Below are 26,615 nucleotides of genomic sequence, written 5' to 3' on the forward strand. Positions count from 1 at the left end.
TTATTGCCATGCAATACACACAGAATGAAATGATTTTATTTATAAACCATCAGACCTGAAATTTTAAACTTTTTGTTGATCTTTTCAGTAGCCAATAAGAAATGCTTTAGAAATTATTGTCTGCCTTACATTATATGTGCTTTTTCCTGTCTATATACATGAATAACTCCAGTGATTCAACATATCCTGTAAATAAATGTAAATTGACATTAATTATGATTGATCATGTTGATACATTTTTACATTTGTAGGTTGAAAACAATGCAACCATGTTAAATTCATTAAAGAATATGATATTTGGAAATGAGAAATCAGAAGAGTCTGCAGGTTGTATTTTTTTTTACAAATAAATGCATACAATAATATTATAACACACTTCAATGTACATGATGTAACAATTTGATTGTCTTTCTACCTACATGTATATACTATACTGTAATGAATCTTCTTCTGCTTTCACTTTACAAAAGGCCCTAGGAATCTGGTACATTTATGCAATGTTGTACATTTATTTGTTTTCACATTATGTTCCAAGTGCAAAAAATATTAAAGTAAATTAAGATCTACTTATTCCCCTCAGCTAGCAAGGAAAGGAGGATTTTAATGTACCCCTGTCCTTCCTACTGTTAATCTGTCCTTCTGTCTGTCTTTACACCCACTTCCATTTTCACTTCCGCACTCTAGACTACATTAAGTTTATCCCATCTAAATTTTATGAAACTTATACATAATGCTAGGACAAAATGTAAGAACCAAAACTAGCAAGCACTGTAAATTATGGCAGTCAGTCACTTAATGTTCGTAAGTCATACCCCTTTCTAACTAAGTCATAGCTAGAATGCAGAATTCATCAAATTTTGACACAAAATTTTAAAATGAATTGTAATTTTAGATTTTAGGATTTATCATTCAACTAAATTATAACAACTTTATCTTTAATTTATATCTGATTTTGGCCTTAAATTGAGGATGACAACCAGTTCATGTTTTGTGGTTAATGTCTCTAGTTTTTGAGTCAGATGTTTCAATTTCATGCAGGCTTAAAATAAGTTTAACAATATATTTGGTCTGCAGGTAGACCTACATATTATATATTCTCTGAAATTTATTTAAGTTTTGGAGTAAAGATTACATAAAATGCATTCAAAAATTGAAGTTATCTTCCTATATCCAGAATTTTAGTTGAATCAACTACAACCACTGCTTCACATCCATACACATGGAAAAAAGAATTGCAACACCAAATTGAAATTCAAATTAAAAAAACACTTTTTATTTTTTTGTTAAATAATTTGTTGAAATAGAACTACATTTGTGTACTTAAACATTATTTAAATATCACCTGAGTTTAATCAATAAATATCGACTCTATTATAAGTTCTTATCTGCACATGCATCTACTGTGCTCGTAAACACTAAAACAGATTTTTTTATCCTCATTGTTTTCAACACTTAAAATAACCAAGTTTATAAATTTATGTTATTGACACCTTTTAATTAGTCATCCACAACTCATAACTGCAGCTAGATGGCAGATATCCAGATGAGGGAAGCAGGTACATTGTATGTCGCTTTGATAATTGTGCGTATTGTTGGTCATCACCATTCCACTATAAGTCGTTTTGAGAATAAAAATCAGGCAAGAAACGATGTTAAAGACCTTCCAAGGTCAAGAAGACCCCCTTTAACATCTGCTAGGGAAAATAAAGCATAATGAAGGTTGGTCAGAAGGAAACCCATTGCAAACAATACAATCCTAAAAAGAGAATGATGACCATACAGGAGCCTTTAAACAAGAACTGTTCGAGATCGGCCCATCGCTACTGCTTACCGTACGATAATACCATTCCGGGGACCTTTGCCTACGAACAGACACACAGATGCCTGTATCCAATATAGTGCAGAGCTTGCCAAAGTTGGAAATTAGCGTCGTGGAGGAAGATCAATTGCTCCAATGGAATTTGGTTTATCTTCCTCGACCCAATCAAAGCCCGAATTTTAACCATATCGAGCATATATGGGACACTATTTGGCGTAACGTGCATGAAAGGACACCCCAGTTCAAACAAGTCATGAAATAAACAATACCCTTCAAGCAGAATGGTTGCTGCTAGCTTAGCAACAAATCAGTCGACTTATGGCAGGAATCAGAAGACGTTAAGATGCAGTTATCTGTTTGAATGGAGGCCGCGCACAAAGTACTAACTTTTTGGCGTATAACGATCAAGCATGATGTGAACAATCATTTAAAGATTAATTTTGAAATGTCTGACATTGTAAAGTTTGACTACAGTAAAAGTTGTAAAATGCATTTTTTTTGTACAAAAAAACACTTCAATTGTTATAAAAAAATTTATTAGATATAACTTTTTTTTTCATTTATTTTTTGTTCGTTTTAAAGACAATGTTATCATTAACTACGTTTCAATATTATTTTACAAATATTTTATCATATTCCATCCAAAATAAGAGACTGATTTTTCAAGTTTTAAAAAATTAAGGTGTTGCAATACTTTTTTCCATGTGTATATATATAATGCAATATTTGATTTTACTTCCCACTGATTAAAGCAATCTTTACCCATGAGTGCTTACAAGCACTTTGATTGATGGTGAGACATACCATTTCTCTTACTGGCATAGCTGCGGCTTATGCTATATAACACTTTTTAATTTGTCTATTTTTAGATGGACCTGTAATCATCCAGGTGGATTCCATGTCCAAAAATTCAAACAAAGCATGGGACAAGATGAAAGTCAAACAAAATCAAATGAAAGTCAAACATATGGATCCAAAGACACCAATCACAGAAGATAAAATTCGTTTTGTTTGTATATCAGATACGCATTCTAAAATTGAGTATTGTCCCAAAGATTTTGTCCCTGATGGGGATGTTCTCTTGCATGCTGGTGACATCACCAATGTTGGTCATCCAAAAGAAATTAAGCAGTTTAATGATTATTTAGGTATAGTATGAAAGTAAACTATTATGATACAGTGTTTAGCAAACTACTCAATGGTCTATCAAATCTAACATTTTAATGACAAATGTATTATGACATGACAGGATTGCTTCCCTTAGAACATGTGGTAGATACTTAGCCAGCCGTAAACATCTATCTAGGAAAGTCCTTCTAAAGCTCAATCGGATAACAAGCTGCTATGTAGCACAGAAATCCAGGGTCGAGTTCTTGTGGACACAACTAATTGTGTAATGAAATTTATGCTCTCTGGTTACAATAAAAAGAACCAGTAAATAGCCCACGGCCCACACCATTCAACACTTAGAAAACTTAAAACAGTAGAACTCAGCTATAAAAGGCACCAAAATAATATGTTCTTATATATATATTTTTTAAATTGTTTTAAACATGGATGAATAAACTTATTTTTCATTTCAGCTACACTTCCACATAAACATAAAGTTCTAATAGCAGGCAACCATGATTTAACATTTGATGACTCAATGGAGGAGAAACTTAACAGATGGCATATAAAAAAAGAAAAAGTGAAAGAATTTCTAGAAAAAAATGGAGTGAAAAAGGTTAAGGAGCTGCTGACTGACTGTGTATACTTAGAAGATTCTATGGTAACATTGTATGGTATCAACATTTATGGATCCCCTTGGTTAGTAAGAAGATTTGAGTACTCCTTGAAATAACTTCCTTTATGCCTTAACTTGGTGCCTGCTGTCTGTTGTCATGGCTTGTTGTCTATTAACTTTTTATACGACCTCAAAATGTTTGCGGTCATATATAAGTATCACGTCGTCATCGTCATCTTCAGCGTCTTCAAAAGACGGATGTTTCCGGATAATAACTTTAGTATTAGTAAATAGAAATAAATAAAATTTTAACACAATGTTTATAACCACCAAAGGAAGCTTGGGATTTTTTTGGGGTTATAGTCCCTAAGGTTAAGGAATTAGGGGCCCAAAGGGCCCAAAACAAGCATTTATCTTGTGTCAGTACAAAAAGTTGTGTATAAGTATTCAAATTGTTCTGAAATTGTACCACAAATTTTAATACCATAAGTAGAAGGTTGGGATATATTTTGTGGGTTATGGGGCAAACAGTCTATGAATAAAGGGCCAAAAAGGGGCCAAAAACAAGTTTTTTTTGTAGTTTCAAGAAAATAAATTGGAGTTATCTTTCTTTTTCCAGAATGGTTGTTGAATCACCTAAAACCAATGCTTTTTGAAATCTTTGAAAATTGGAGTTATCTTTCTTTGTCCAGAATAGTAGTTGAATCAACTTAAAATCAATGCTATATACAATATATAATGCAATATTCACTTTACTACCAACTGATAAATTAAAGCAGTCTTTCTGTTTAGTGTTTAGAAGCACTTTGATTACCATTCTAGAGTTATGCCCCTTTACAAATGGAGAAATTGAAGAATTTGTTAGTTTCTGTTCTCTTAACTTAAGTTTGTCTCAACTAAATTTAATGAAATGTGTATATAGTGCTTATTAACTCTAAACTCAGTTTATTTTCAATTTTTGGCAGCTTCACTTTTACAGTTCTTGAGTTATGTCCTTTTATTACGTTATATGCTAGCAGGGGCATCATCTGTGTCCCTTTGGACACATTCCCCATTTATTTTTTTAGAAATTACTATAAATTAATATTAATTTTAACCATGACTGTATGAAATTTTATATTTTAACATTTTATGATGTATTTAAATGAGTATTAATTGTTGCAAACTCTATTAGAAATTTGAATTGAGATCATTGTTTGAATAGGAGTTCATAAGACCACATTCATTCTGTGACAGAAACCTATGCTGTGTCAACTATTAAACTAAACCAAACTAATCAACAATCATCATTGTAGTATCTAGTTTAAAATGTATGTCAAAGGATTACGCCTGCCCAATATGGTGTCTAGTCTAAAATACGCATGAAATAGGGATAAATATTATCTAGTACATGCATTGTTATTAATGGTTAAAGAATTTGGATCAAATCAGTGATCATATAGATTAGACAGCTAATGCCCCTTTAATGATGATTTTTACCTTTTTGGGGGGTTGCTTTTTGTCTATTATCTTCAAAAGGATAATCAATACATAGAAACTTTAAAAGGAAAAATGATCAGTAAGACAAGAGCTACAAAAAGGCAATATTGCAGAAATGTTCTTGATTTCGCCCTGAAATGAAGATTTTTATTTGTGCATTTTTGTCTTTTTTTGTTTGTTTTGAAGTTATGATAGAAAGAGAGAATTTAAGAGAGCAGTACTGATGTATTTTAAATTAGATGAATTATGATGGTATAATTTATATGACCTATATAGTCTGTTATTTTCTTATATTTCCCCTGTTTACATTTTACAAACATCAAGCAGACAATTCTGCCCATACTGCTAGCTAGGACTGTTTTGAATTTACAGTTAGACTAGGCCTTATGGTCATAACAAACTTTGTACACAATTATCATACTCAGACTCAGAACTTCACTAATCAAAGTAGAATTTAAATGACCAATAAAAGATCTGGACTTCATGTTTTGAGCACACTTTTTGGGGAAAGACGGCCGTCAATCCCCTATGGGGTTGACCAGAGTGACACTCCCTCACATCATTCATTTTGTTTTTATACATGTTATAGTGTGGAAAACCCCCCAACAAATCTTACTTAGATTGAAGAGAAGGAGACCCAGAAATGAATAGTTTGACTTTAAACACTTTTTTACACATTTCCCTTCTGTTTCTCACGAAATTATCGTATCTTGAACTCTCCTTTACACTATTTACGTTTATTTTACAATCCGGAAAAATTAGTATGACGAGATATTCTAAATATATCCAACCTACATTGTATTTTACAGTGTAAATAATTTCTTATGGATCTACTGTAAATATTGGTGGAGGATATTCTGTATAACATTTATCATACACCGTACTCCGGGTACCAGGAGGTGTGCCTTAATTGGCAGAAGATATACAGATAGATAGATAGATAGATAGTGACATCATTCTTGGAAGAAGCAGGATATCCTTCACCAGTTCACTGGTTATTTAAATCATTCTTAGAGATCGTGCACTAATTACAAATTTGTATTTGTTAAATCTAAACATAATATTGTTTACTGTAGATGATTTAAACATCAACATACAATACTTTAATTTGTAGGTCAACAACTTTCAAAATAAACAAAGATCGTGGGGTTACATGAGACAGGGGAAAGAAACGATTTTATTACTTTTTTCGGGTCTCACTAATCAGGGACAAGAAGCTTCAAAAAGCGACAAGAAGCTTTAAGAAGACTATTTAGCGACAAGAAAACATTATTCTTCTTGTCGCTTTTTGTCGCTAAAATTCTTCTTGTCGCTAATTAGTGAGACCACTTTTTTCTGTTAAAATTCTGGGAATCTTCCTCCAATTCAGGAGCACCTCAATTGATGAGTAATTATCCACTAAAATAAAAGTTAATGTATTCAAACACTTCAAATGTGACATTTCATTGGATTAGTAGTCTTCTATTAAAACTAAATTTTTGTGTACCTACATAATCATTGTAATGTATTATTTACAAATATTTCAAAATTAAGATTTGGAAACAAGCTTCACACAGTTTACATCACTCATATTGGTTTTTTTTTATTAGTACCTGTTTCCCTGTGATGAGATTTGTAACTCGGAACTTTAACAATGGAAATTTAAAACGAATAGATTTTTCAGTCCACACCTTCTAAAGAAAAAACTTAAAAATCCAAGAGTACTGTCACAAAAAATGGAAAATGGCCCTAGCCTGCAGTTCAGTGGTACACAATCAAGATTTCAAAAAATATTGTAGTTGTTGTGAAACGACACAATTCAGTTGAGTTTTAGATAATTAGCCATCAACTTTAATCAAATGTTTAGATTTAGAAGATGCAGATCTCTTCCATTGGTCCAAATTGAATCCTAAACTAAGGAAATGAAATTACATCAACAGCAATTGATTTCAATATTTTCAACCTTTCTACATGTTCTAGCTGTTCTCTTTTTCATTCTTCATATGAAAACTATCAAAAGATACCCCCCCTTTCCAAAAACATAATTAAATTGAAACAAGGGCCGTCTTTCCCCTCAGAGCTATTCAGCTCTTTGATTTCTACTTTAAGTACTGAATGTAGGAAGGCACTGAGCAAGTTGTATATATGTCTTATGGGAAAGAAGTTAAGAATATTGTTTATGTATTTCTTATGGAAATCATGCATTTTTTGTTGTAGGCAGCCATGGTTTGGTGACTGGGGTTTTAATTTAGAAAGAGGTGAAGAAATGTTAGAGAAATGGAACTGGATTCCTGAGAAAACAGATATACTGATAACACATAGTCCTCCTATTGGTAAGATAGATGTGTTAGGCTAGAACTTTTAAATTCCTACAAACTAAATGAAAAACTTAAGGTGGTACCTAGCACTACAGGGAGATAACTCTGTAAAATCTTACAACCACCGTATACCAGATTATTTTTGTGGATGTAAAATTTGGCAATTTTCAATGAATAATCTATATGAAATATTTTGATGGTTATTATTTTGTCAGATTTAATACTTTTATCTTTTCCTATGCATGGGCTGTTTAAAATTGGCGGAATTTATTTTGGCGACATTTTTCTTTAGATCTGTGAAAATAAGTAAAATTTGCAAAAATAACCCCCTATGCTGTATTAGTAAAACAATTTAGCAAAAAGGGACGAAAGATACCAAAGGGACAGTCACACTCATAAATCTAAAACAAAATGACAATGCCATGGCTAAAAATGAAAAAGACAAACAAACAAACAATAGTACACATGACACAACATAGAAAACTAAAGAATAAACAACACGAACCTCAATGTTCAAGAGGAAACTTTATAACATTACAAACAAATACATGTAATTAAATTACCTTTATATGAATAATTACAAAGTGGTATGTTTCAGGGTATGGAGATTTATGTTTTGATGGCTGTAGAGCTGGCTGTGTAGAGTTACTTAATACCATACAGAAAAGAGTAAAACCACTGTATCATATATCTGGACATATACATGAAGGTAATTTAAACAAAGTTAAAGAAAACTGTTAGAAAGCAGATGCAATTATATTTTTTCGTCCCATACCAACTTTTCAATGAAGACTTTAGGTTTGCACTCCATTCATCTGTCTGTATGTCCATCCATCAGTCTGGCAAATCAGTTTTCCACACTTTTTTCTGTATGCTTCTAGATATTGATTTGATATTTGGTATATAGTTTTACCTTGACCAGTTACTGATCAAATTAAAATTTTGTTCCAGTCTGAAGATTCTGTGCAAAGTTGTGGTCCTCAGACTTTGAAAATTCATGCAAATAATCAGTTTTCCACACTTGTTTATGCCCTAGCTTGTTATAGCAGATGGGGCTTGAACTCATACCCTTGTCTATCTGTATATACGTCCCAAAATCAGTTTCCAATCTCAAAATTTACTTGGTCCAAAAGGCAAAAATTATATAATGATTATTACAACAAAATATCAGATAAAGTTTGAATTTTGGTGGCATCGTGTTTGCCTTTCTATAGTTATGCCCCTTTAAAAAATGGAAAAATGATGAATTTTTTGTTTCTATTCCATAACTTTAGTTTTATTTGCCCCAAACATATTTTATGAATCCTATACACAATTAAATTGAGAAAGGAAATGGGGTCCCATGAATGTGTCAAAGAAACAACAACCCGACCATAGAGCAGACAACAGCAGAAGGTCACCAACAGGACATCAATGCAGCGAGAAATTCCAGCACTTGGAGATGTCCTTCAGCTTGCCCCTTAACAAATATATATACTAGTTCAGTGATAATGAATGCCATACTAAACTCCAAATTTTACACAAGAAACTAAAATTAAAAAATAATACAAGTCTAACAAAGGCCAGAGGCACCTGACTTGGGACAGGCACACAATTGTGGTGGGGTTAAACATGTTTATTTGATCTCAACCCTCCCCCTGTACTTCTAGCCAATGCAGAAAAGTAAACGTAAAAGTAAAACAATGCCCATTACCAAACCAGATGGATTAGGATTAAATTTTAAAGGTGTCACTTTTACTGTTCTAAAAGCAAGAGATAACATTCCTTGATTCTGGCATAGGCTACATCAACATTTAGGCTCAGTCTGTGGTTAATTTAGTTTTGTTAGATATTATTAATTTTGTAAAGCCTTCATGGAATATTATAAAGTTGGACAGTAGCTTGTTAAGGATGTATTCTTCTGACTTTTCAGTCTAGTTGAAAATTGGTTCTAAAATTATTTCTAAAACGTGTGATACAAATGGAAAATACCAATGAAAAATACAGCATAAAGAGCAAACTTTTGAATTAACATATTTTCATTTTTCATTATTTTTCATATTTCTATATTTCACTGCTAAATGGACAGTTTTAACAGTTAACATTCAGATTCAGTTTGAGGTTAAAGTTATTTAGTTGTTAATAACTTTGTCAAATCTTCATTGAATTTTAAGAAATCTAAATAGATGCTAAGATCAGCTTGATAATGTTCAAAAATACAATATCCAGAGCAAAATTTCTGAAATATTTATTTTCATTTTCTGTAAAACATGGTTACGTCTTAGATACAGTCTGAGGTTAATGTTTGTTACACATCAAATACTTTGTCAAACTAAAAACATTTTTTTTTTTTTTTTTAGTGGGTTGTCTTCCCAAAAAGTGCTCACAGTATTTCTAGTTGATCATATAAATTCATTAAAAGATGCACATCTGTAATTATAGACAATGCAATTTCTCATAGAATCAGATTCAAAACAGTGTGGCTGTGGCCATTGATTGACGATCTAAACTATCTCATTAACTAGGACAGATCAGGTGAATGTTTGTCTGTAACAACCGTCGTCAATCAATGGCTACAGCTACACTGTTTTGAATATGATTCTATGAACTCTTTAAACAACTAAAACTATGCCACTTTTACTGTTAAGTTTGGTTAAAAATTGGAGTGGAAAGTTCATATGCCAATATAAGATTTTTCAGCATTTTTTCATTTTTTATATGCTTTTTAGAGTTTGAACTTGTACTTAAATTCTGTACTACCCCTTAATTCAGAATTCAATTTAGACACAATGAATATGTATTTATGCTACATGTAGTGAAATTCCCAGGTTTTGTCTCTACAAGATAATACATAGAGATCTTAGCTGGGAATTAGTAGGTAAACAAAACAAAAAATCATTGAATATAATATATCTCCCTAAAAGAGGCGTAGTTTGTGAAACAGTTGTATATACAAAGTGCAACCTTAAAGCATATGATAGATCTTAAAGGGTGATTGAAGTAGCATGCACTCATGACAAAGCTCCTTATTCGCCATGGCATCGTTAGTTTGTTTTCCATTTATGAGTTTGAATATCAAATTGGTATTTTTTACATTCAACCTTATGATTGAGCCATAGAATTTTCAATATGAATCATGTTATTTTACAAATTAAATTTTTCTGCAGGAAATAGGTGTTTCATGAAAATTAATAAGCTGAAATTTATTTTGTATATATGAAATTATTTCAATTTTCATTATAGGATATGGTGTGACCTCAGATGGATTTACCACATACATCAATGCTTCCACGTGTACTTTACGTTATAAAGCTGACAATCAACCAATAGTGTTTGACTTTCCCATACCTGAAGGTCATTCTAAACAGGAAGTTATAGATTTGACTGTTACACAGTTTGGCACACAAGATAACAAAACAACCAAGACAGATTCAGATGATGATTTAGTGGAATTTAAAGAGGATGAAGAGGATCCTGTAAAATATTGTGCTTAGTTCAACCTAGTAATCTTAGTTTTAGAAGAGATATACAGTTCATGTTAAATTGAAGGGAAAAGTATTTAAAGGAAATTAAAAACAAAATTACATTCAAGTTTAGGAAGCAAACATATGGTTTCTTTGTTTTAAAATATGATAAGAATATGTCTAAACTGTCTGATAGCAGCAGCATGCAAAAGTGTAAATTAAAGCTGGTTGGCCAAGAACTAGAATTGATTTTAATAAGTAGAACCAAAGTTTGTAGGAACAATAGTGACAGTTATAAGGTTTCTTATCCTTATCATGCATTTGATGTTAAATGGTTTCTCTGATTACTTTTTAAAATCTTTTGATGTGAAAAAAAAGTAAAATAATGAATTTGATTTTGATTTTCTAGATTGTAATTATGCTATTGCCATCAAACATAAACAATAATCTCTTTCCCAAAAAATGCCACACAATAAAACCACCATTGAGGTTTTTCAATCATTGCAGGTAAAATTTATTGTTATTATTTTTATTGGAAAATTGATACATGCTGTTGGCAATTGATGATGATGTCTCTCTAATGATTGATAAGCTATAAAAAATGAAAGGGGACATTATTATTTTTGTACAATTTTTGTCGAGCCTGCAACTTTTGTTGCAGAAAGCTCGACATAGGGATAGTGATCCGGCGGCGGCGGCTACGGCGGCGGCGGCAGTGTTAGCTCACTTCTTAAAAGCTTTATATTTAAGAAGGTAGAAGACCTGGATGCTTCATACTTTGTATATAGATGCCTCATGTTACGAACTTTCTGTCAGTCACATGTCCAATGTCCTTGACCTCATTTTCATGGTTCAGTGACTACTTGAAAAAAAAGTTAAGATTTTTTGTAATGTTAAATTCTCTCTTATTATAAGTAATTGGATAACTATATTTGGTATGTGCGTACCTTGCAAGATCCTCATGCCTGTCAGACAGTTTTCACTTGACCTTGACCTCATTTCATGGATCAGTGAACAAGGTTAAGTTTTGGTGGTCAAGTCCATATTTCTGATACTATAAGCAATAGGTCTAGTATATTCGGTGTATGGAAGGACTGTAAGGTGTACATGTCCAACTGACAGGTGTCATCTGACCTTGACCTCATTTTCATGGTTCAGTGGTTATAGTTAAGTTTTTGTGTTTTGGTCTGTTTTTCTTATACTATACGCAATAGGTCTACTATAATTGGTGTATGGAATGATTGTAAGGTGTTCATGTCTAGCTGACATGTGTCATCTGACCTTGACCTCATTTTCATGGTTCAGTGGTCAAAGTTAAGTTTTTTAGTTTTGGTTTATTTTTCTAATACTTTATGCATTAGATCAACTATATTTGGTGTATGGAAATATTTTATGATCTATATGTCCGTTACGCAGGCTTTATTTTACCTTGACCTCATTTTCACGGTCCATTGCCAAGTTTTTAAAAGTGTTTGTGTTTTGGTCTGTTTTTATTTTTTTATAAGCAATAAGTCAACTATATTTGTTGTATTGAAGAATTGTTAGCTCTACATGTCTGCCTTGCATGGTTCATCTGACCTTGACCTCATTTTCATGGTTCATTGACCAATGTTTCATTTTCATGGTTCATTGATCAATGTTTCATTTTCTTGGTTAATGTTGAGTTTATGTGACAGTTGTAATAAAGCTTTATATTTTGGTCTATCAAGATAGTATCAATGATTAGTAAAGAAGGCGAGACATTTCAGTGTGTGCACTCTTGTTTGTGATCTGTTTTTTCCCCCCCTTTTTATTCAATTTCAATTGAAGTTTGCTTACCATGCTTACTGTTTGCAAAAGTTGTTTGTTTACCAGATCTTTAGTTGTTGAGATTATAAGCTTAAAAGAATTCTGTGTTAATGGCTTAGGTTCCAAATTAATGTTGTCCTTTGCACAGTGGTCCTTTTGCACAGATGATAAAGTTAGATATATTATGGATATTTTTAATGAAGCATGATTTGTACGCCAAACTAAATTCATATATGAGAGAGATCAAAATATAAGATACAACACATTGCGAAAAAATTAACTCGTTCTGTCAAAAAATGTTGTATTATATTAAAAAGGATCGCAATTTAAATCGAGGAATGTGTATAGGAAGGAGTCATGACCACTGACCCAAAGGAAATTAAATTTTGAAAGAGTTAGGAATGGTTCCTCCTAGAATTAACGTAGGAAAATAGGTGATAAGGTACGAAATGAAATATCTTCTCTCACTCTGAGTCTCAGTGACTGCTGTGAAAAGTAAACTTGGAATTGAAAGTACAAAAATAAAACACAATAGGCCTAAGTGCATTGATCATACACTTGTATCCGTGATTTGCTATTTTGTAATTATTCAGATTACGTAAATAACATTGTGCAGTTGAATTAGTTTTGAAAATAATATTATCCATCTTTATGTATACATGTATCAATGAAAATAATGGCAATCGTATCCTTCAGAGCAATCTGCTATTTGATTATTAGTTTGTAGTCTTCCAGGTCAAAGAGATCATAAACACAATAAGTGATAGAGTTTATACTCTGTCAGCTTTAATTCCAATAAACACTTCAATTTGAAACTATTTACAACATTTGATAGATTAATTCTTATTTCACCAAATGATTATGATGTGAACACTTTAAAAGGTATTCCAGGTTAGAATTTGTTGCTCACGAAATGTACACATCTAAATGTTGATGTGGGGCATATTGTGATATGGAGGTATAATTTTTTTATTTATTTATTTCTGCAGTTATGTTCCTTTGACCTTTACATATTCATACAGAGTCAATAACATGAATAATGCTTTCTAAATGCTATATCAACCTCAATTTAAAAGCATATTGGATCTTTCATAACTTTCAATTTTAGAGGATTTGTCAAACAATAGTAGCTCTTAAATAACACTATATATACTTTAGATACCAGGTATAATAGAACCAAGTGAACATACCTCTAAGTAACGAACAGTTTTCAGGCTATTCTTAATGTGTATGCATTTGTTTGAATCTTCTTGTAATCTTTTGTGTATTAATAGCATAAATATGTTACAAAACAAATATGTACTATTTATGGGTTGATATGGACCTCTTATTTGATTGTACTTATACTGGAAATATATATAACAATCATATATAATTGTATTAAAATTTATGATATTAAAATTATGTTCAATGATAACTGAGGCTATTTGGAATAAAAACCAAATATAGTTGTATCAAATCATGACCATTTACTTTGACAGTCTACCATGTCTTTCATTATCTTTTTCTGTGATAATAAATTTTTAATAAATATAAAACTGTATCTTGTTTCTACTTTGCTGGCGATGAATGTGCCAAAAAAAACTTCTGCTTAATCACTGATGGAAAGATTGAACAAATGCAGCATGCATGTCATGGCTTAAATCATGAAAATAAACATATTAAGAGTGAAATGAAGTAAATGGTAAAAAATCTTAACAACTAGAAAAGGACATGACATTTGAGGAGTTTCAAATTTAAACTCATTTGAATTAAATGTTTGTTTTAGTTACCATTTGGTTCACTTAATTAATAACAATGACCATATACTCGTAATAGGTCAATTGCCAAACAAACTTTAGTAAAAAAAAAATCCTAAGATATAACATGACAGAGGTTGTGTTGTGGATAGGAGCGATAGTTGTCAGTTGAAATTTGTTGAAATGTACTTAAAATCAAATTATAAACTTATATAGATAGATGACGTCACCATTAACGCGTCATGAAGCCCTATGAAATTTACTACCCCCTACGGTCTCATAGTGGGTCACCAAGTGACAGCGTTAAACCAATCACAACGTGATAATTTACCAGCGGTGCGATAAATACACATATTAATCATTTGAACAATGACTCACCATTGTTTAACTAGAAGGAGTTCTTGTGAGTTAATTCATTTATTGCTATCTAATAATTGGCGTACATGGTCCATCTGTTCAAATCTTTATTCGAGTCTATTGAACAACTTATATTTTTGATTTAATTGTTGATCCTTCTGGTATGTCGATAAACAATTCCTGATTATAATTCCGACCCATAAATAAAAGCAACAGTAGTATACCGCTATTCGAAAATCATAAATCGATTAAGACAAACACAAATCCGGGTTACAAACTAAAACCGAGAGAAACGCATCAATTATAAGAGGATAACAACTAAACAACATGCACACTGTAGTGTTACAAAAACAAACTACATTGCATCACGCACAGAAACGAACTATAAGATATCAACTGCCATTTTCCTGACTTGATACAAGACATTTTAAGAAAAAATGGTGGGTTGAACTGGTTTTGTGGCTAGCCAAAGCTCGCACTTTTATGGCAATGTTAAATATAACACTCAAATGACGCCATTACATGACAGACATACTGTACAAAACTTGTATGTCATATTTAATTTAAACTCCTCAATTGCCTTTGATGTTTTTCATCATAGATGTCATTAAGTTCACTTAATTAATAAAAGATATACTGACAAGACAATTACCAATCATATTTGAATATTAAAACGAAAAATAAAACCTTAAGAGTTCACAGTTTATTTGTGCATATTGGCATTTAAATGGGATTTATATTGACCATTTTTCAGTGCACAAAGATGCAGATGCTCAAAGATTCGTGAGGGGATATCACATGAAAGAATTGGAATTAAAGTTCTAATCTTAATAATCAGTTTTCTTTTCTCTTCGGAAATATTCATTTATAGGCTTTGTAACGAAAGAAACAACACTTTGTATATAGATTTCTTGTTGCTTGCTTTATATCCAGCAAATGGCAAATATATTTTTCTTTATTATGAGGAGTAACATATATTGATTTTGAAACTTTTGTTGGTGTTTCTTAATAAAAATATATTTAGTTATTTGTTGATGAAGTGGCCAAATGGAAATTTACAGTTATTTTGATTTAGCTCATCTGGCAAGTCTAAGGAAGGAAAAGAATAGAAAATTTGATTTTAAATCGGGATTACATAAAAACATTGCAAACATATGATCTGTAGAGCTTTTGCAGACATGACTTTGTTCAGTGATGTTAGTATGTTAACGATGTCCTTTCAAAGTAGTAATATATACCGCAAGGATTGTACCCCTTAAATATACATAAATTCAAACTCTTAACAGTTAAGGCGTTTAATGCACATGGCCTTGAATAATTGAAACTATGTATCGGTAATATAATAAGACTTCATTTTTACACGAGTTCAAATTTTCATTTCACTGATAACCCGTAAGGAAGTAATAGTAAAATGCACTTATCTTTCATACCACAGGAAAGTAACACTTATATTGTCTATGTTTATAATTAAATGTGGTTATCTTTTTTGTTTTTTTTAATTTCATACCTAAATTATTATGTTTCAATGTTGTTGGGATTTATTTTCATCTAAAACAAAAGATGAAGACACAGGTAGGATACGTTTAATTCCTACAAGCATAATATGGAGTTCTCTTTGCTTTTTTGTTTTTTTACTCTAATAAACTGTCAGTTAAAGTATATAATAATTATACATTGTGAACATTTACGCATTATAAGTTAAAAGTTAATTTCAATGACAGTTCCCATACCCTTTTACTAGACAACTGGTGAGAGGTTAGAAGTAAAAGTGAAGTAGACAATTTACCCATTGATGGTATATGCCATTTGGCTTCTTTATACCACTTTTTGGTTAATTTCTTTTGTCTCAATTTATTTATTGTTCGATATCATTTAATTATTCTTGTCTAATGTAATTTTGAAAATTACCCAGCAAATTAGTGTGATTTTGTGATTTATCATACATACTATATATATGAGTAACAAAGTGGGAGGAACAAAGAATTACACTATACAATAACATTGATTGTACCAATGTTATTGCACCTTATGCTCATTCCGAGAACAAGTGCCTCCATGGATGCGGAAGCCAAAAAAAAAAGTTCAAATCATAATACAACTGTTAAAGAGATGTCAAAAGCCAAAAACGACCCTGAAAAGCTGTGCAAGAGAAAGATGCACTGCGTAATCTAAAATTATTTAGAAATGTTTGTAAACAGCAATATATAGATAATACAAAATTAGTATTTTCATTACCGAAGTACTTGATAGTGCGCCGGTGGTACGCTCGAAGTGGACTTAAAGTCAAGGAGCAGATGTATCGACCCATGGTAGTACTAACATTAACAGTTCTATTTTTACTGCACCATTTGTGCATTGAGACAATTAATGACTCTTTGTTTATGCTCTAATATAGGCATCAGTTATCTTATGCAATAAATACGAAAATAAGGTTCCAGTTTATATATTGAAAGTTATGAAGGTTGTTAGTAGTTGCTTATATCTTCGCCTTGGTCTGCATTGTAGAAAGTTGTGTCATTAAAACAATACCACATTTTTTTCATTAACATTGTTGAATGTTTATTTGATATTGAGCATATATGTGTTCTAGTCATTCCCACTTGAGTGACTGTACTATGTTCTGATGCACACGCGATGTGTTTAACATTGATCGAATATTCTTTGTCTATGAGCCAACAACAACTATGGTATTGTAATGACCAGATAGGGAAGTTCATACGTCTACACACATACAATGAACGCACAATACATTACTGCGCAACTTCAAATTATCATTAAACTGCACTGATTGCAGTCTTATACCTGGACTTATCCATATTCTGGTTCGTGGGTTCACTATTAAAATACCCTTATTCACACCATACAAGTATAATTTTGAAATTAGTAGACTTTTAGAATATTTGCGTGTTTTTATACATTTACAATGCTTAATATTATAAAAAAGATTCCAATTTACCAGTTACTAAAAAAATATTTCTTTTAAAAAAAACAAGATCAATTAAAATTGTGCAAGGATATGGTCAGACATGCTTCAAAGCTTTACCTGGTTGTGAGAAAACGAAATGATATACGGTTGACATACTCGAAAAGTCAGCTACAGAAAACGGCGTGTGTTAAAACTATTATGTAGATTACTTATATATATTTTTGACATAACAAGTTAAGTTGTGCTGGACAACCAAAGAATTGAAATACAACTAAATGTCGTTGAAATTTCTCATAAATACGAGTTAGATTCCTTGCTTTATATTAAAGTAGAAAGAATGTTCACAGACACAAGTGCCTGTGTATTATCTAGATTCATTTTAATGTCTTCAAATGGGATGCTGAACAAAAAGTTATTAGTCCTCACTCCCAAAGTTTTAAGGCCATCAGTAAAGCTTGGTTGACCCTTAACATATACATAGTTATATGTATCCTATAAGGAATCATTAAATGCATTCTTGATAAATAACTGATAGTTTAAAAATGAATGGAAACTGGATAGTCGAACATGATTGTGTTCACGTGTGTTGATCATTGACATTCAGTTTTGTTGATTAACTTCTTCTCTTCCTTCGCAAATATATGAAAGTGCGCAATCTAAGTATATATATATAGCTCTCAAAATTTAATTTGTCATAAACCATAACAATATTGGGACGTATGCATTGTTTTATTAAGTAATTATACGCTGAAGAAGAAGAAAAGTTAAATCACAGAAATACTGAACTCCGAGGAAAATCAAATCGTAAAGTCCCTTATCACATGGCAAAATCAAATGAAAAAAAACATAAAAAACGAATGGACAACAACTGTCATATTCCTGACTTGGTACAGTAATTTCTAAATGTAGAAAAATGGTGGATTAAACCTGGTTTTATAGCGATAAACCACTCAAACAATTGTTATACTCACTATAGATATAAAGTTCATAGACATGTATTTACTATTTAAATGATGACTCATACGTGTATAATCTAAAAGGAGTTCCAATTAGTTAATTCGCCTATAGTTTTATTTTCATCTTACCACTCAGTATGAGCTTTTACTAGAATTGGCGTCTTTCGTTCGTTCATCTGTTCAAATTGTTCTTCGAGACTTATAACCCCATTGTAAATACTTTTTTTCAAATACTTCGTTGTGGTATGTAGATGAACAGGTGCTGATTATATTCCGGTTCATAAACAAAGATTTTTATCTGCTCTTTGTTCGGGTGCTGTCCTTTTGACATATTCCCAATTTCTTTTCTCAATTTTATGTCTGTCAGGGCTTAAATAGAATATATTTAAAGTAAAATGCAATTATTGATCTAAAATCTTAAAAACCAAAAATGGAAAAAAAAGATATAACAAGACACTAATATTCAGAATATCAAGATCTCCTTACTCTCTGTTTGTTTTAATTCTTTTATAGAGTTATAACCTTTGGAATGACGATTTTTAATTAATTTCATCATTTGTACACACTATAACTATTAAGGCAAAAACAGTACACACATAGAATGGTAAGCAATACATGTTTAACAAAACCGCAAAGTGTTACTCCTTTTTATCTCTATCCTATAATCGATAGACAGAAACTGCCAACAACAACAAAAACAAACAATCCACAAAACAAGACCTACATACAGTACATTGACAGAAATCATTTAGTGACTCCTAACATTATTGAAAGAATCGAGTGTTTAAAACTTATTTGAAATTAATAGTAAATTTCAATATGTCTTTCAGATTCGGTCACCTCATAGAACTTATATGTCGGTCGTTCAACTAAACAGTATATCATTCAACTATACGCAATCTGTGTATTCCAAAAATGAATCAGAAACTAGTTTGATTTGTTTCGTCTCGATTTCAGTTTTAATGTCAAATTCTAATAGAATGTAATTGTTCCCTTCTGTAGAACTAGATGAAAAAGTAAGATTTTGAAAATTGATTGCTATTAAAGATTAATGTTTGCTTTCTGAGTATATCTTTGAATTAGTTTCAAACTACTAATTGACGGAGCATTAGTATACACAACAGTTTACTTAGTAACTGTGTCTAAAAAGCTTCTGATAAAAACTTTGTAAGTATCTTATGCAGTATTAAAATCATTCAACATGTTTTATAAATGAAGCTATAGTTTATCGACCTAAGGATTGATAATCCACTTCGAAAGTATGTCATTGGTGTTGTTTTGGCAATACCTAAATATCAGTTTTATTGTATGTTGGTCGTGTGTTACACCATCCGACAAAAATAAATCAATACTGCTTTCCTGGTAACACATTTGATTTTCATTTTGACCTGGGAAGAGGAAGTTTGTGATGTTCCTCAAACAATTGATTGTGTCACTGGTTGATCTGTGAGCTAGGATTTATTGATTAAAAGCTATGTAGGTTAGTTTCTCGTAAGAAGTTTTTATCGAGATATATCGCAAACAAAATGTGATTATGCAGACAACAGTTATGAGGATCAATTTTCTGTCATCATATAGATGTAAAATAAATATAATCTATCCCCTTATCCCAAGTATCTTAAAATAACTTAAGGTAGATCATAAGTAAATGTTTTTTGAGACAGAATTTTCTTATAATTTGCCAAAATGAAGATTCTACTATGCTTTTTTCCAAAATATAATAAAAAGTATGGGTCACCGTGCTATTTTTCAAGCTATGAGTCGTTGAAAATTGTCTAAATTTGGTTAGTTTGTTCATGGAAAAACACATATGAGTGCATAAAAAAAGTTCTATGAGATAGAATTTTGAAATAAATTGTGAGAAGATAGGTTTCGTAATATGCTTTAAGAAAATAAAAAGAAAACATGGTGTCACCGAACTTGTTTTCTTGCCACAAGTAAAAATAAAAAAATTCCCTATTAGCCTAGTATAAATTTTGTACTAAAAGAGTTATCTCCCCTTAAATGGCTCATTTGCAAACAATGATTTTAAAAACCAAAAAGGTTGATATTTGTTAAAATATTTTGGATAATTTGTTAAATTAACAAGTTTTCTTCATATAAATAAACAGTCTCACCATACAATTGCAAATCTGTTTCCAAATTTGCTGATTTGGGCAAATAACTTGACCGATTTTGTACTGTGATTGTACAATCCAAGATGGCGGTATACCATCAATCTACCTTAAGTACATGTAGTGTATACCAGCCTCGAATCCCTTGTTCTGAAATAGCTATATTTTTCGGTAACATACAAATAACTACTGCCAAAATAGAAAGTTGAGTAGTAATTCCCCGGTGTTTTACCTGTATTGTTCAATATGTGTATCAATCGAGAATGTTAAGTTCTAATAGCGAAGAGTTCTGATTGGAAGAGAGTTATGTAAGAAGTTGGATATTTATTTAGTCAGGTTTGCAAAGTTTTCAATTATGGTTAAATTATAAATAGAATAGATTTCTCTTATATATAGGACATGACACTTACTAATATGAACAATGATAAAGTCTCTTAATTATATGTATGTTAAATAACGATTCAAACAGTGCATCATAAGCCTATATGGCTTGCTGAAGTTTAATGTCATGATTTACTTTATATTCAGGTTTCACTATAACAAACGATTCTGCTTCTTCCTCTATAGAACTAAGGAAAACTGTCAAAAATGTCTCTGCGACATTTTAAGACTGACATGGTCGGTTACTATGTAACAAAACATGTTATTCCTTCAAACGAACACGAAATCTTGATCATATTTTTTTCTTTTTCGTTGATGGTTTGCCAAATTTCCATATACGGAATTAAGATACTAGAGGTGAGAGGCTTGATTTAATCATTCGAACAAACCGTTCCTGGTGAACTGCACGTTATGTTTTTAAAGTGGGATGTTAGTCTTACAGTTTGAAGTAAAGCCAATTTCTTTTGTTGCTCATTTCCGGAGCATCATAGATATAAAAATTCCATACATATTTCGGTATTTATTACATTAATTATCATTATTGATAACCGTTGATAGTATTGTACATTAATCCGATATATTTGAGTTATATTAGTGCTTAAGCATTAAGCAATTTGAAATTCTGCTATCCAATACAACGTGCGTAATCAGTATGATGGCACAAAACCAGTTGTTAGAAGAACTGAACTACGAACAAACGAAGCAAAATGTTGGTGGAATTATATTTGTTACAATAATTATGATCACCGGAATAATCGGGAACCTGCACGTGCTTTTTGTCTACACATTCCGAATGAAACCTTCAAATCATCGAATATTCATTTTATCATTAGCTGTGTTAGATATGATAACTTGTATCGTCGGTATGCCTTTCATCATTGTTGATCTGAGAAATCCGTTGACATTCACGATGGTATCAGCCTGCAAAGTCCTACGATTCGTCAACTATTTCATCTGTATATCATCAGCATTGATCTTAACAGTCATTGCCATTGATAGGTACGTGAATACATATTTGTAAGCAGGTTTATTTAGCCTTCTTATTGCATGTGAAAATCTAAAATGTTTTTACTTGTATTTAAGCACATTGAAGGAACGTTTCATAAGGAGCCCATTCATAAAATCGACAGACAGTAATCACGCACTGTATATAATTAACTTTTATGTTCAAACAAAACGCAAATTAATTGACGGACGGAAGTCTTCTCCTTGCCAACTTACATAGCTTTAGCGTTTTAAACTGATAGGTCATAAGAAAATACATTACTAGTGGCATTTGCAACAAAACGTAACCTGTTCAAATTATTTATTGTAAACCCTCATACACAAAATATGATATTTATTTTAAATAAACTATTAATAGACTTGTTTATCAAAACAGTTACGATATTTATTCAAATCAATTTTCAAAAAATAAGACAACAGTAGTATACATGTATTCAAAAGTCATAAATCGATTGAAAGAAAACAAATTTGGGTTACGAACAAAAACCGAAGACAACAGAACAACTATAAGGGACAAACAAAAGAACAACAAGTACACTGAATTGCATCAAAACAAACTCCAACATATATACAAACGAACTATTTGATAACAAATATATTTCTCCTCGTAACTCTTTTAGAGCAGTTTCTGCGTTAGGAGCATGCTCCTGTATATGAAGTCTATATAGTATGAACATACACGAGTATGAAGTTGCAATTGAGATATGTAAATACCATACGACTATGTTGCATATAAAATGTAGTAGCAATCATTATCTTATTCATTACATTTACACACAAGATAATTCCACCGACCGTATGTAATTGGACAGGGAACGCAATGTGTGGGCACTTTAGTTTCAAAAATATAATGTGAACCACTTCACTGACTAAAGTATTGGAATTTAAAAAAAAAATTATTTGTCTAAAAAAATCGCTGTTTTAGTGTCAAATGAAATTTGCGTATCAAGGTAAGCTAATTCTTCTTTTTTTTTTAAATTTCAGATATAGAATGATATGTGTCCCTCTTGGCAAACAAATTTCAAGACAAAAAGCAAAGATTCTAATTGTGGTCTGCATCGGCATATCAATAGGTCTTTCTTGGCCGGCGCCAGTACTGTTCGGACATAGCTCTGTCAACACGACTAATCCTAATATTACAGGAATCCGATGCTCTACAGATGATCAGTTTAAAAACACAAAATACCAATCATATTTTAATGCTCTATTGATCATGCTGGTCTTTGGCTTTCTTTCAGTGTTAATAGTAATTTATTATCGTATTGGAAGAGTGGTTTCAAAACATATGACTTTTAAAAGTTCTGTCCCAGAAGCAACAAGTTCAGACATTTCGAAAGCCAAAATAACAGTTTCGACAGACTTGAGCTCAGAAAACAAGTCTTCGAAAAATGAAAAAGAAAGTAAAATGACGAATAATATAAACTGTATAAATAACAAAAGTAAAGCAGTGCCGTGTAACGATATTGTTATGATTTCTAATTTAGAGCAAAATCATACCAAACATAAGCAGCATGAAAAATCAAAGTTTAATCGCGCTAAACGAACAACATTTATGTTTTTTCTCCTAACATTGTTTTTCTTCATCAGTTACACTCCGCATCTCACTTTAAAGATATTAACAACTGTAAAGACAGGGTTTGTTTCGAATATGTCATTCACTGGTAAAGTATTGTACAATACTTTTATTTATTGCTTCTTTATAAATAACATGGCAAACTGTTTTATTTACGGATTTTGTGACTTTCGATTTAGGACAGAGGTGTACAACTTTTACAATAAATTTCTGTGTAGAAATATTTAAAAGTTAGAAGGACACTTGCGTGCTGTCTCTTATTTAATTATGTATTAAAAGTAATCAAAGGTACCAGGATTATAATTTAGTACGCCAGACGCGCGTTTCGTCTACATAAGACTCATTAGTGACGATTAAAATGAAATAGGACATACACACTGTTGATTGTTTGGATTTTTTGCATCGCCTGCGTTGAAAGTCTTAGAATTCGAGATATAGATCATTTTCCAGCGACGGTGACATGAACTATTAATCAGGTGCCACCTGTTATGCAGGATCTGCTTACCCTTCTGGAGCACCTGATATCACCCTCATTTTGTAGTGGGGTTGCTTAGTCTTTAGTTTTATATGTTGTTTCCTGTGTACTATTGTTTGTCTGTTTGTCGTTATCTTTTCTATCCATAGTTTTGTCAGTTTATCTTTGATATATGAGTTTGATTGTCCCTGTGGTATTTTTCGCCCCTCTCTTAGTATTAAGCTTTAGATTTCAGAAGATAATCGACTCGGCTATAATGTCCCTTTTTCGCAGATGCCTTATATTAGGAATCTTCTATCATTTGTCTATTGTTCTAGTTCTTATTTAATTTTTCAGTAACGAAAAATGTTGTATGGGCAGTCACACTACTGTATTAGTAGCTTGTCAAGACTAAAGTTCCAATCCTGAACGAGGCAGGTGCACTTGACACCAAACTTAATTAAATAGTTGTGTCAGTTTTTCTCCCGAAAGATAGTTGTTTTTTTCTGGATAAAGTGGTATCCTCCACAAATAAAAACTGACAAAAATAAAGGCAACAGTAGTATACCGCTGTTCAAAACTCATAAATCCAGGGACAAAAAACAAAATCGGGGTATCAAACTAAAACCGAGGGAAACGCATTAAATATAAGAGGAGAACAACGACATAACACCGAAACGTGACACACACAGAAACGGACCAAGCATCAGACAAAACACCACGAGAATAACAAATATGACATGAAAACCAAATACATGAATTTGGGATAGACAAGTACCGTGCCACGTCTTATCTCAATATCTCAAAAATAAGAGAAAACACAAACGACTCAACGTTAAAATGCAACACACACATAAACGATCAATAATATAACAATGGCCATCTTCCTGACTTGGTACAGGACACTTTTAAAGGGGAATAAAAGTGGTGGGTTGAACCTGGTTTTGTGGCATGCCAAACCTCGCACTTTAATGGCAAAGTTAAATATAACATTGAGATGACAACATAATATTACAGGACTACAATACAAATAAATAGGAGAACATATTAGACAAAGAAAAACATGATTAATAGATAACAAAAAGCATCAGGTTTAAAATTCAATACGCCAAAAACGCGCCTTGTCAATACAAAAATCAACAGTGACGCCCAGATATAAAAAAAAAAGTGCTGAAAGTGGTGTTTAACATTAATCAATCATTATATTGTTTAGCGACTGTTTGAATAAAACAAATGTTTATGTTTTTGTTTTGTCCTGTGCTATGATATTCACTTACAATGTGTAATAGAATATCAATTTGTACTACACAGTATCATCTAAAGGTCATGCAATATTGTAATTCGACTCCATTTCATGGACAAGCTATCAAAGTAGAATTTTCGGGGTCAACTTTCATAGTTAGTGCATAGAATTAGTGTGAGGAGAACCTGTCCGACTGGCATGTTTCATCGTATCTTGATCGCAACTTGATTGATCAATGGTTAATATTTAGGGTCTTGTCTGTTTCTTATATACTTTTAGCAATGGAGCCACTGTATTTGGTTTATGCTATGATAAGTTGGTGTGCATGTCTGTCTTGCAGTAATCATCTAATCTTGACCCGATTTTCTTGGTATATAAGTCTATTGATACAGTGTAAATTTGACAATATTTCTCTTATCTGTTAAAGTCATTTATTTCATTCTTTTACATTTTATTTTTGTATCATACATATGTAGCTAGTATAGTTATCATTAGTTTGTAATATATCTGATTTCATAGAAGTCATAGCCTTTTAGCATGTGTTAGTTTAAGTAGGATTTTTCTATGTATAAATAGGTTGGTGCATTTGTGGTGCATATTTGGTGGCAATTTAGGTCAGATAAGCAAGTAGAGTTTAGGTCAAATAATTGGTGTTTAGTTGGTGCATTTTTGGTGGCAATGTGTATATAAGGTTCAGGTTTTTGTTATTCTAGACACTTAATTTCTAGATACATCTTGGCAGATCACTGAGAGATTCGGAATTACTATTATTTCTGTATATATTGTCCGCACAGTATTGGACACTGTTGCGTGGTTTTTGTCCGCTCAGTATTAGACACTGATGCGTGGTTTTTTGTCCGCCCAGTATTGGAAACTGATCCGTGGTTTTTGTCCGCACAGTATTTGACACTGTTGCATGGTTTTGTCCTCATAGTATTGGACACTATGTGTTGTGTTTGTTTTGTGTGTGCACAGTATTGGACACTGTTGCCTTTTTTATACTGCGTGTAATAAATTCCGTTTGTGATATCGTGTAAAATAAATTTGCCGCAATGAATATTTGAACTATGCATTTTGTAAACTGTATATAATGTAAATAGTGTCATGGAATGGAATTTTAATAAATAGATTACTGAATTTACTTGTATATTTCTTTGACAATAAGACTACATTGGATTATTTGTTTTTGAAATATCCGTTATTTCCAAATACCCTGCCTGACCAGAAAGTTTCCTGTAACTCGACCGCCATGGCACTATGTTAAATGTTTATGGTAATGTGTATTTTTTAGATACTAAAAGCGATAAGTCTACTT

At 31.7% G+C, this 26,615-nt stretch overlaps 3 protein-coding genes across 3 annotated transcripts in view; all 3 read left to right on the top strand.

The window, feature by feature from the left end:
- Positions 1-217: 217 nt before the first annotated feature.
- On the top strand, positions 218-14,095 carry LOC134707187 (metallophosphoesterase MPPED2-like). The gene is made up of 6 exons (XM_063566757.1): positions 218-327; positions 2,689-2,967; positions 3,403-3,628; positions 7,221-7,336; positions 7,920-8,030; positions 10,544-14,095. Exons 1-6 carry the CDS (start codon positions 270-272, stop codon positions 10,792-10,794), a joined length of 1,041 nt encoding a protein of 346 aa, XP_063422827.1. The 5' UTR covers positions 218-269; the 3' UTR covers positions 10,795-14,095.
- A 1,991-nt stretch (positions 14,096-16,086) lies between these two features.
- LOC134707191 (metallophosphoesterase MPPED2-like) overlaps positions 16,087-26,615 on the top strand; it is a 56,435-nt gene continuing 45,906 nt past the window's right edge. Inside the window, exon 1 of the mRNA XM_063566762.1 lies at positions 16,087-16,220. Coding sequence (XP_063422832.1) covers positions 16,166-16,220 — 55 coding nt within the window. The 5' untranslated portion in view covers positions 16,087-16,165. The remainder of the gene's footprint in view (positions 16,221-26,615) is intronic.
- On the top strand, positions 21,572-23,950 carry LOC134707190 (rhodopsin, GQ-coupled-like). The gene is made up of 2 exons (XM_063566761.1): positions 21,572-22,024; positions 23,015-23,950. The coding sequence occupies exons 1-2, from the start codon at positions 21,678-21,680 to the stop codon at positions 23,829-23,831; spliced, it is 1,164 nt and encodes a 387-aa protein (XP_063422831.1). The 5' UTR covers positions 21,572-21,677; the 3' UTR covers positions 23,832-23,950.

This window comes from Mytilus trossulus, chromosome 2, assembly GCF_036588685.1.
Source record: "Mytilus trossulus isolate FHL-02 chromosome 2, PNRI_Mtr1.1.1.hap1, whole genome shotgun sequence".
NCBI lineage: Eukaryota > Metazoa > Mollusca > Bivalvia > Mytilida > Mytilidae > Mytilus > Mytilus trossulus.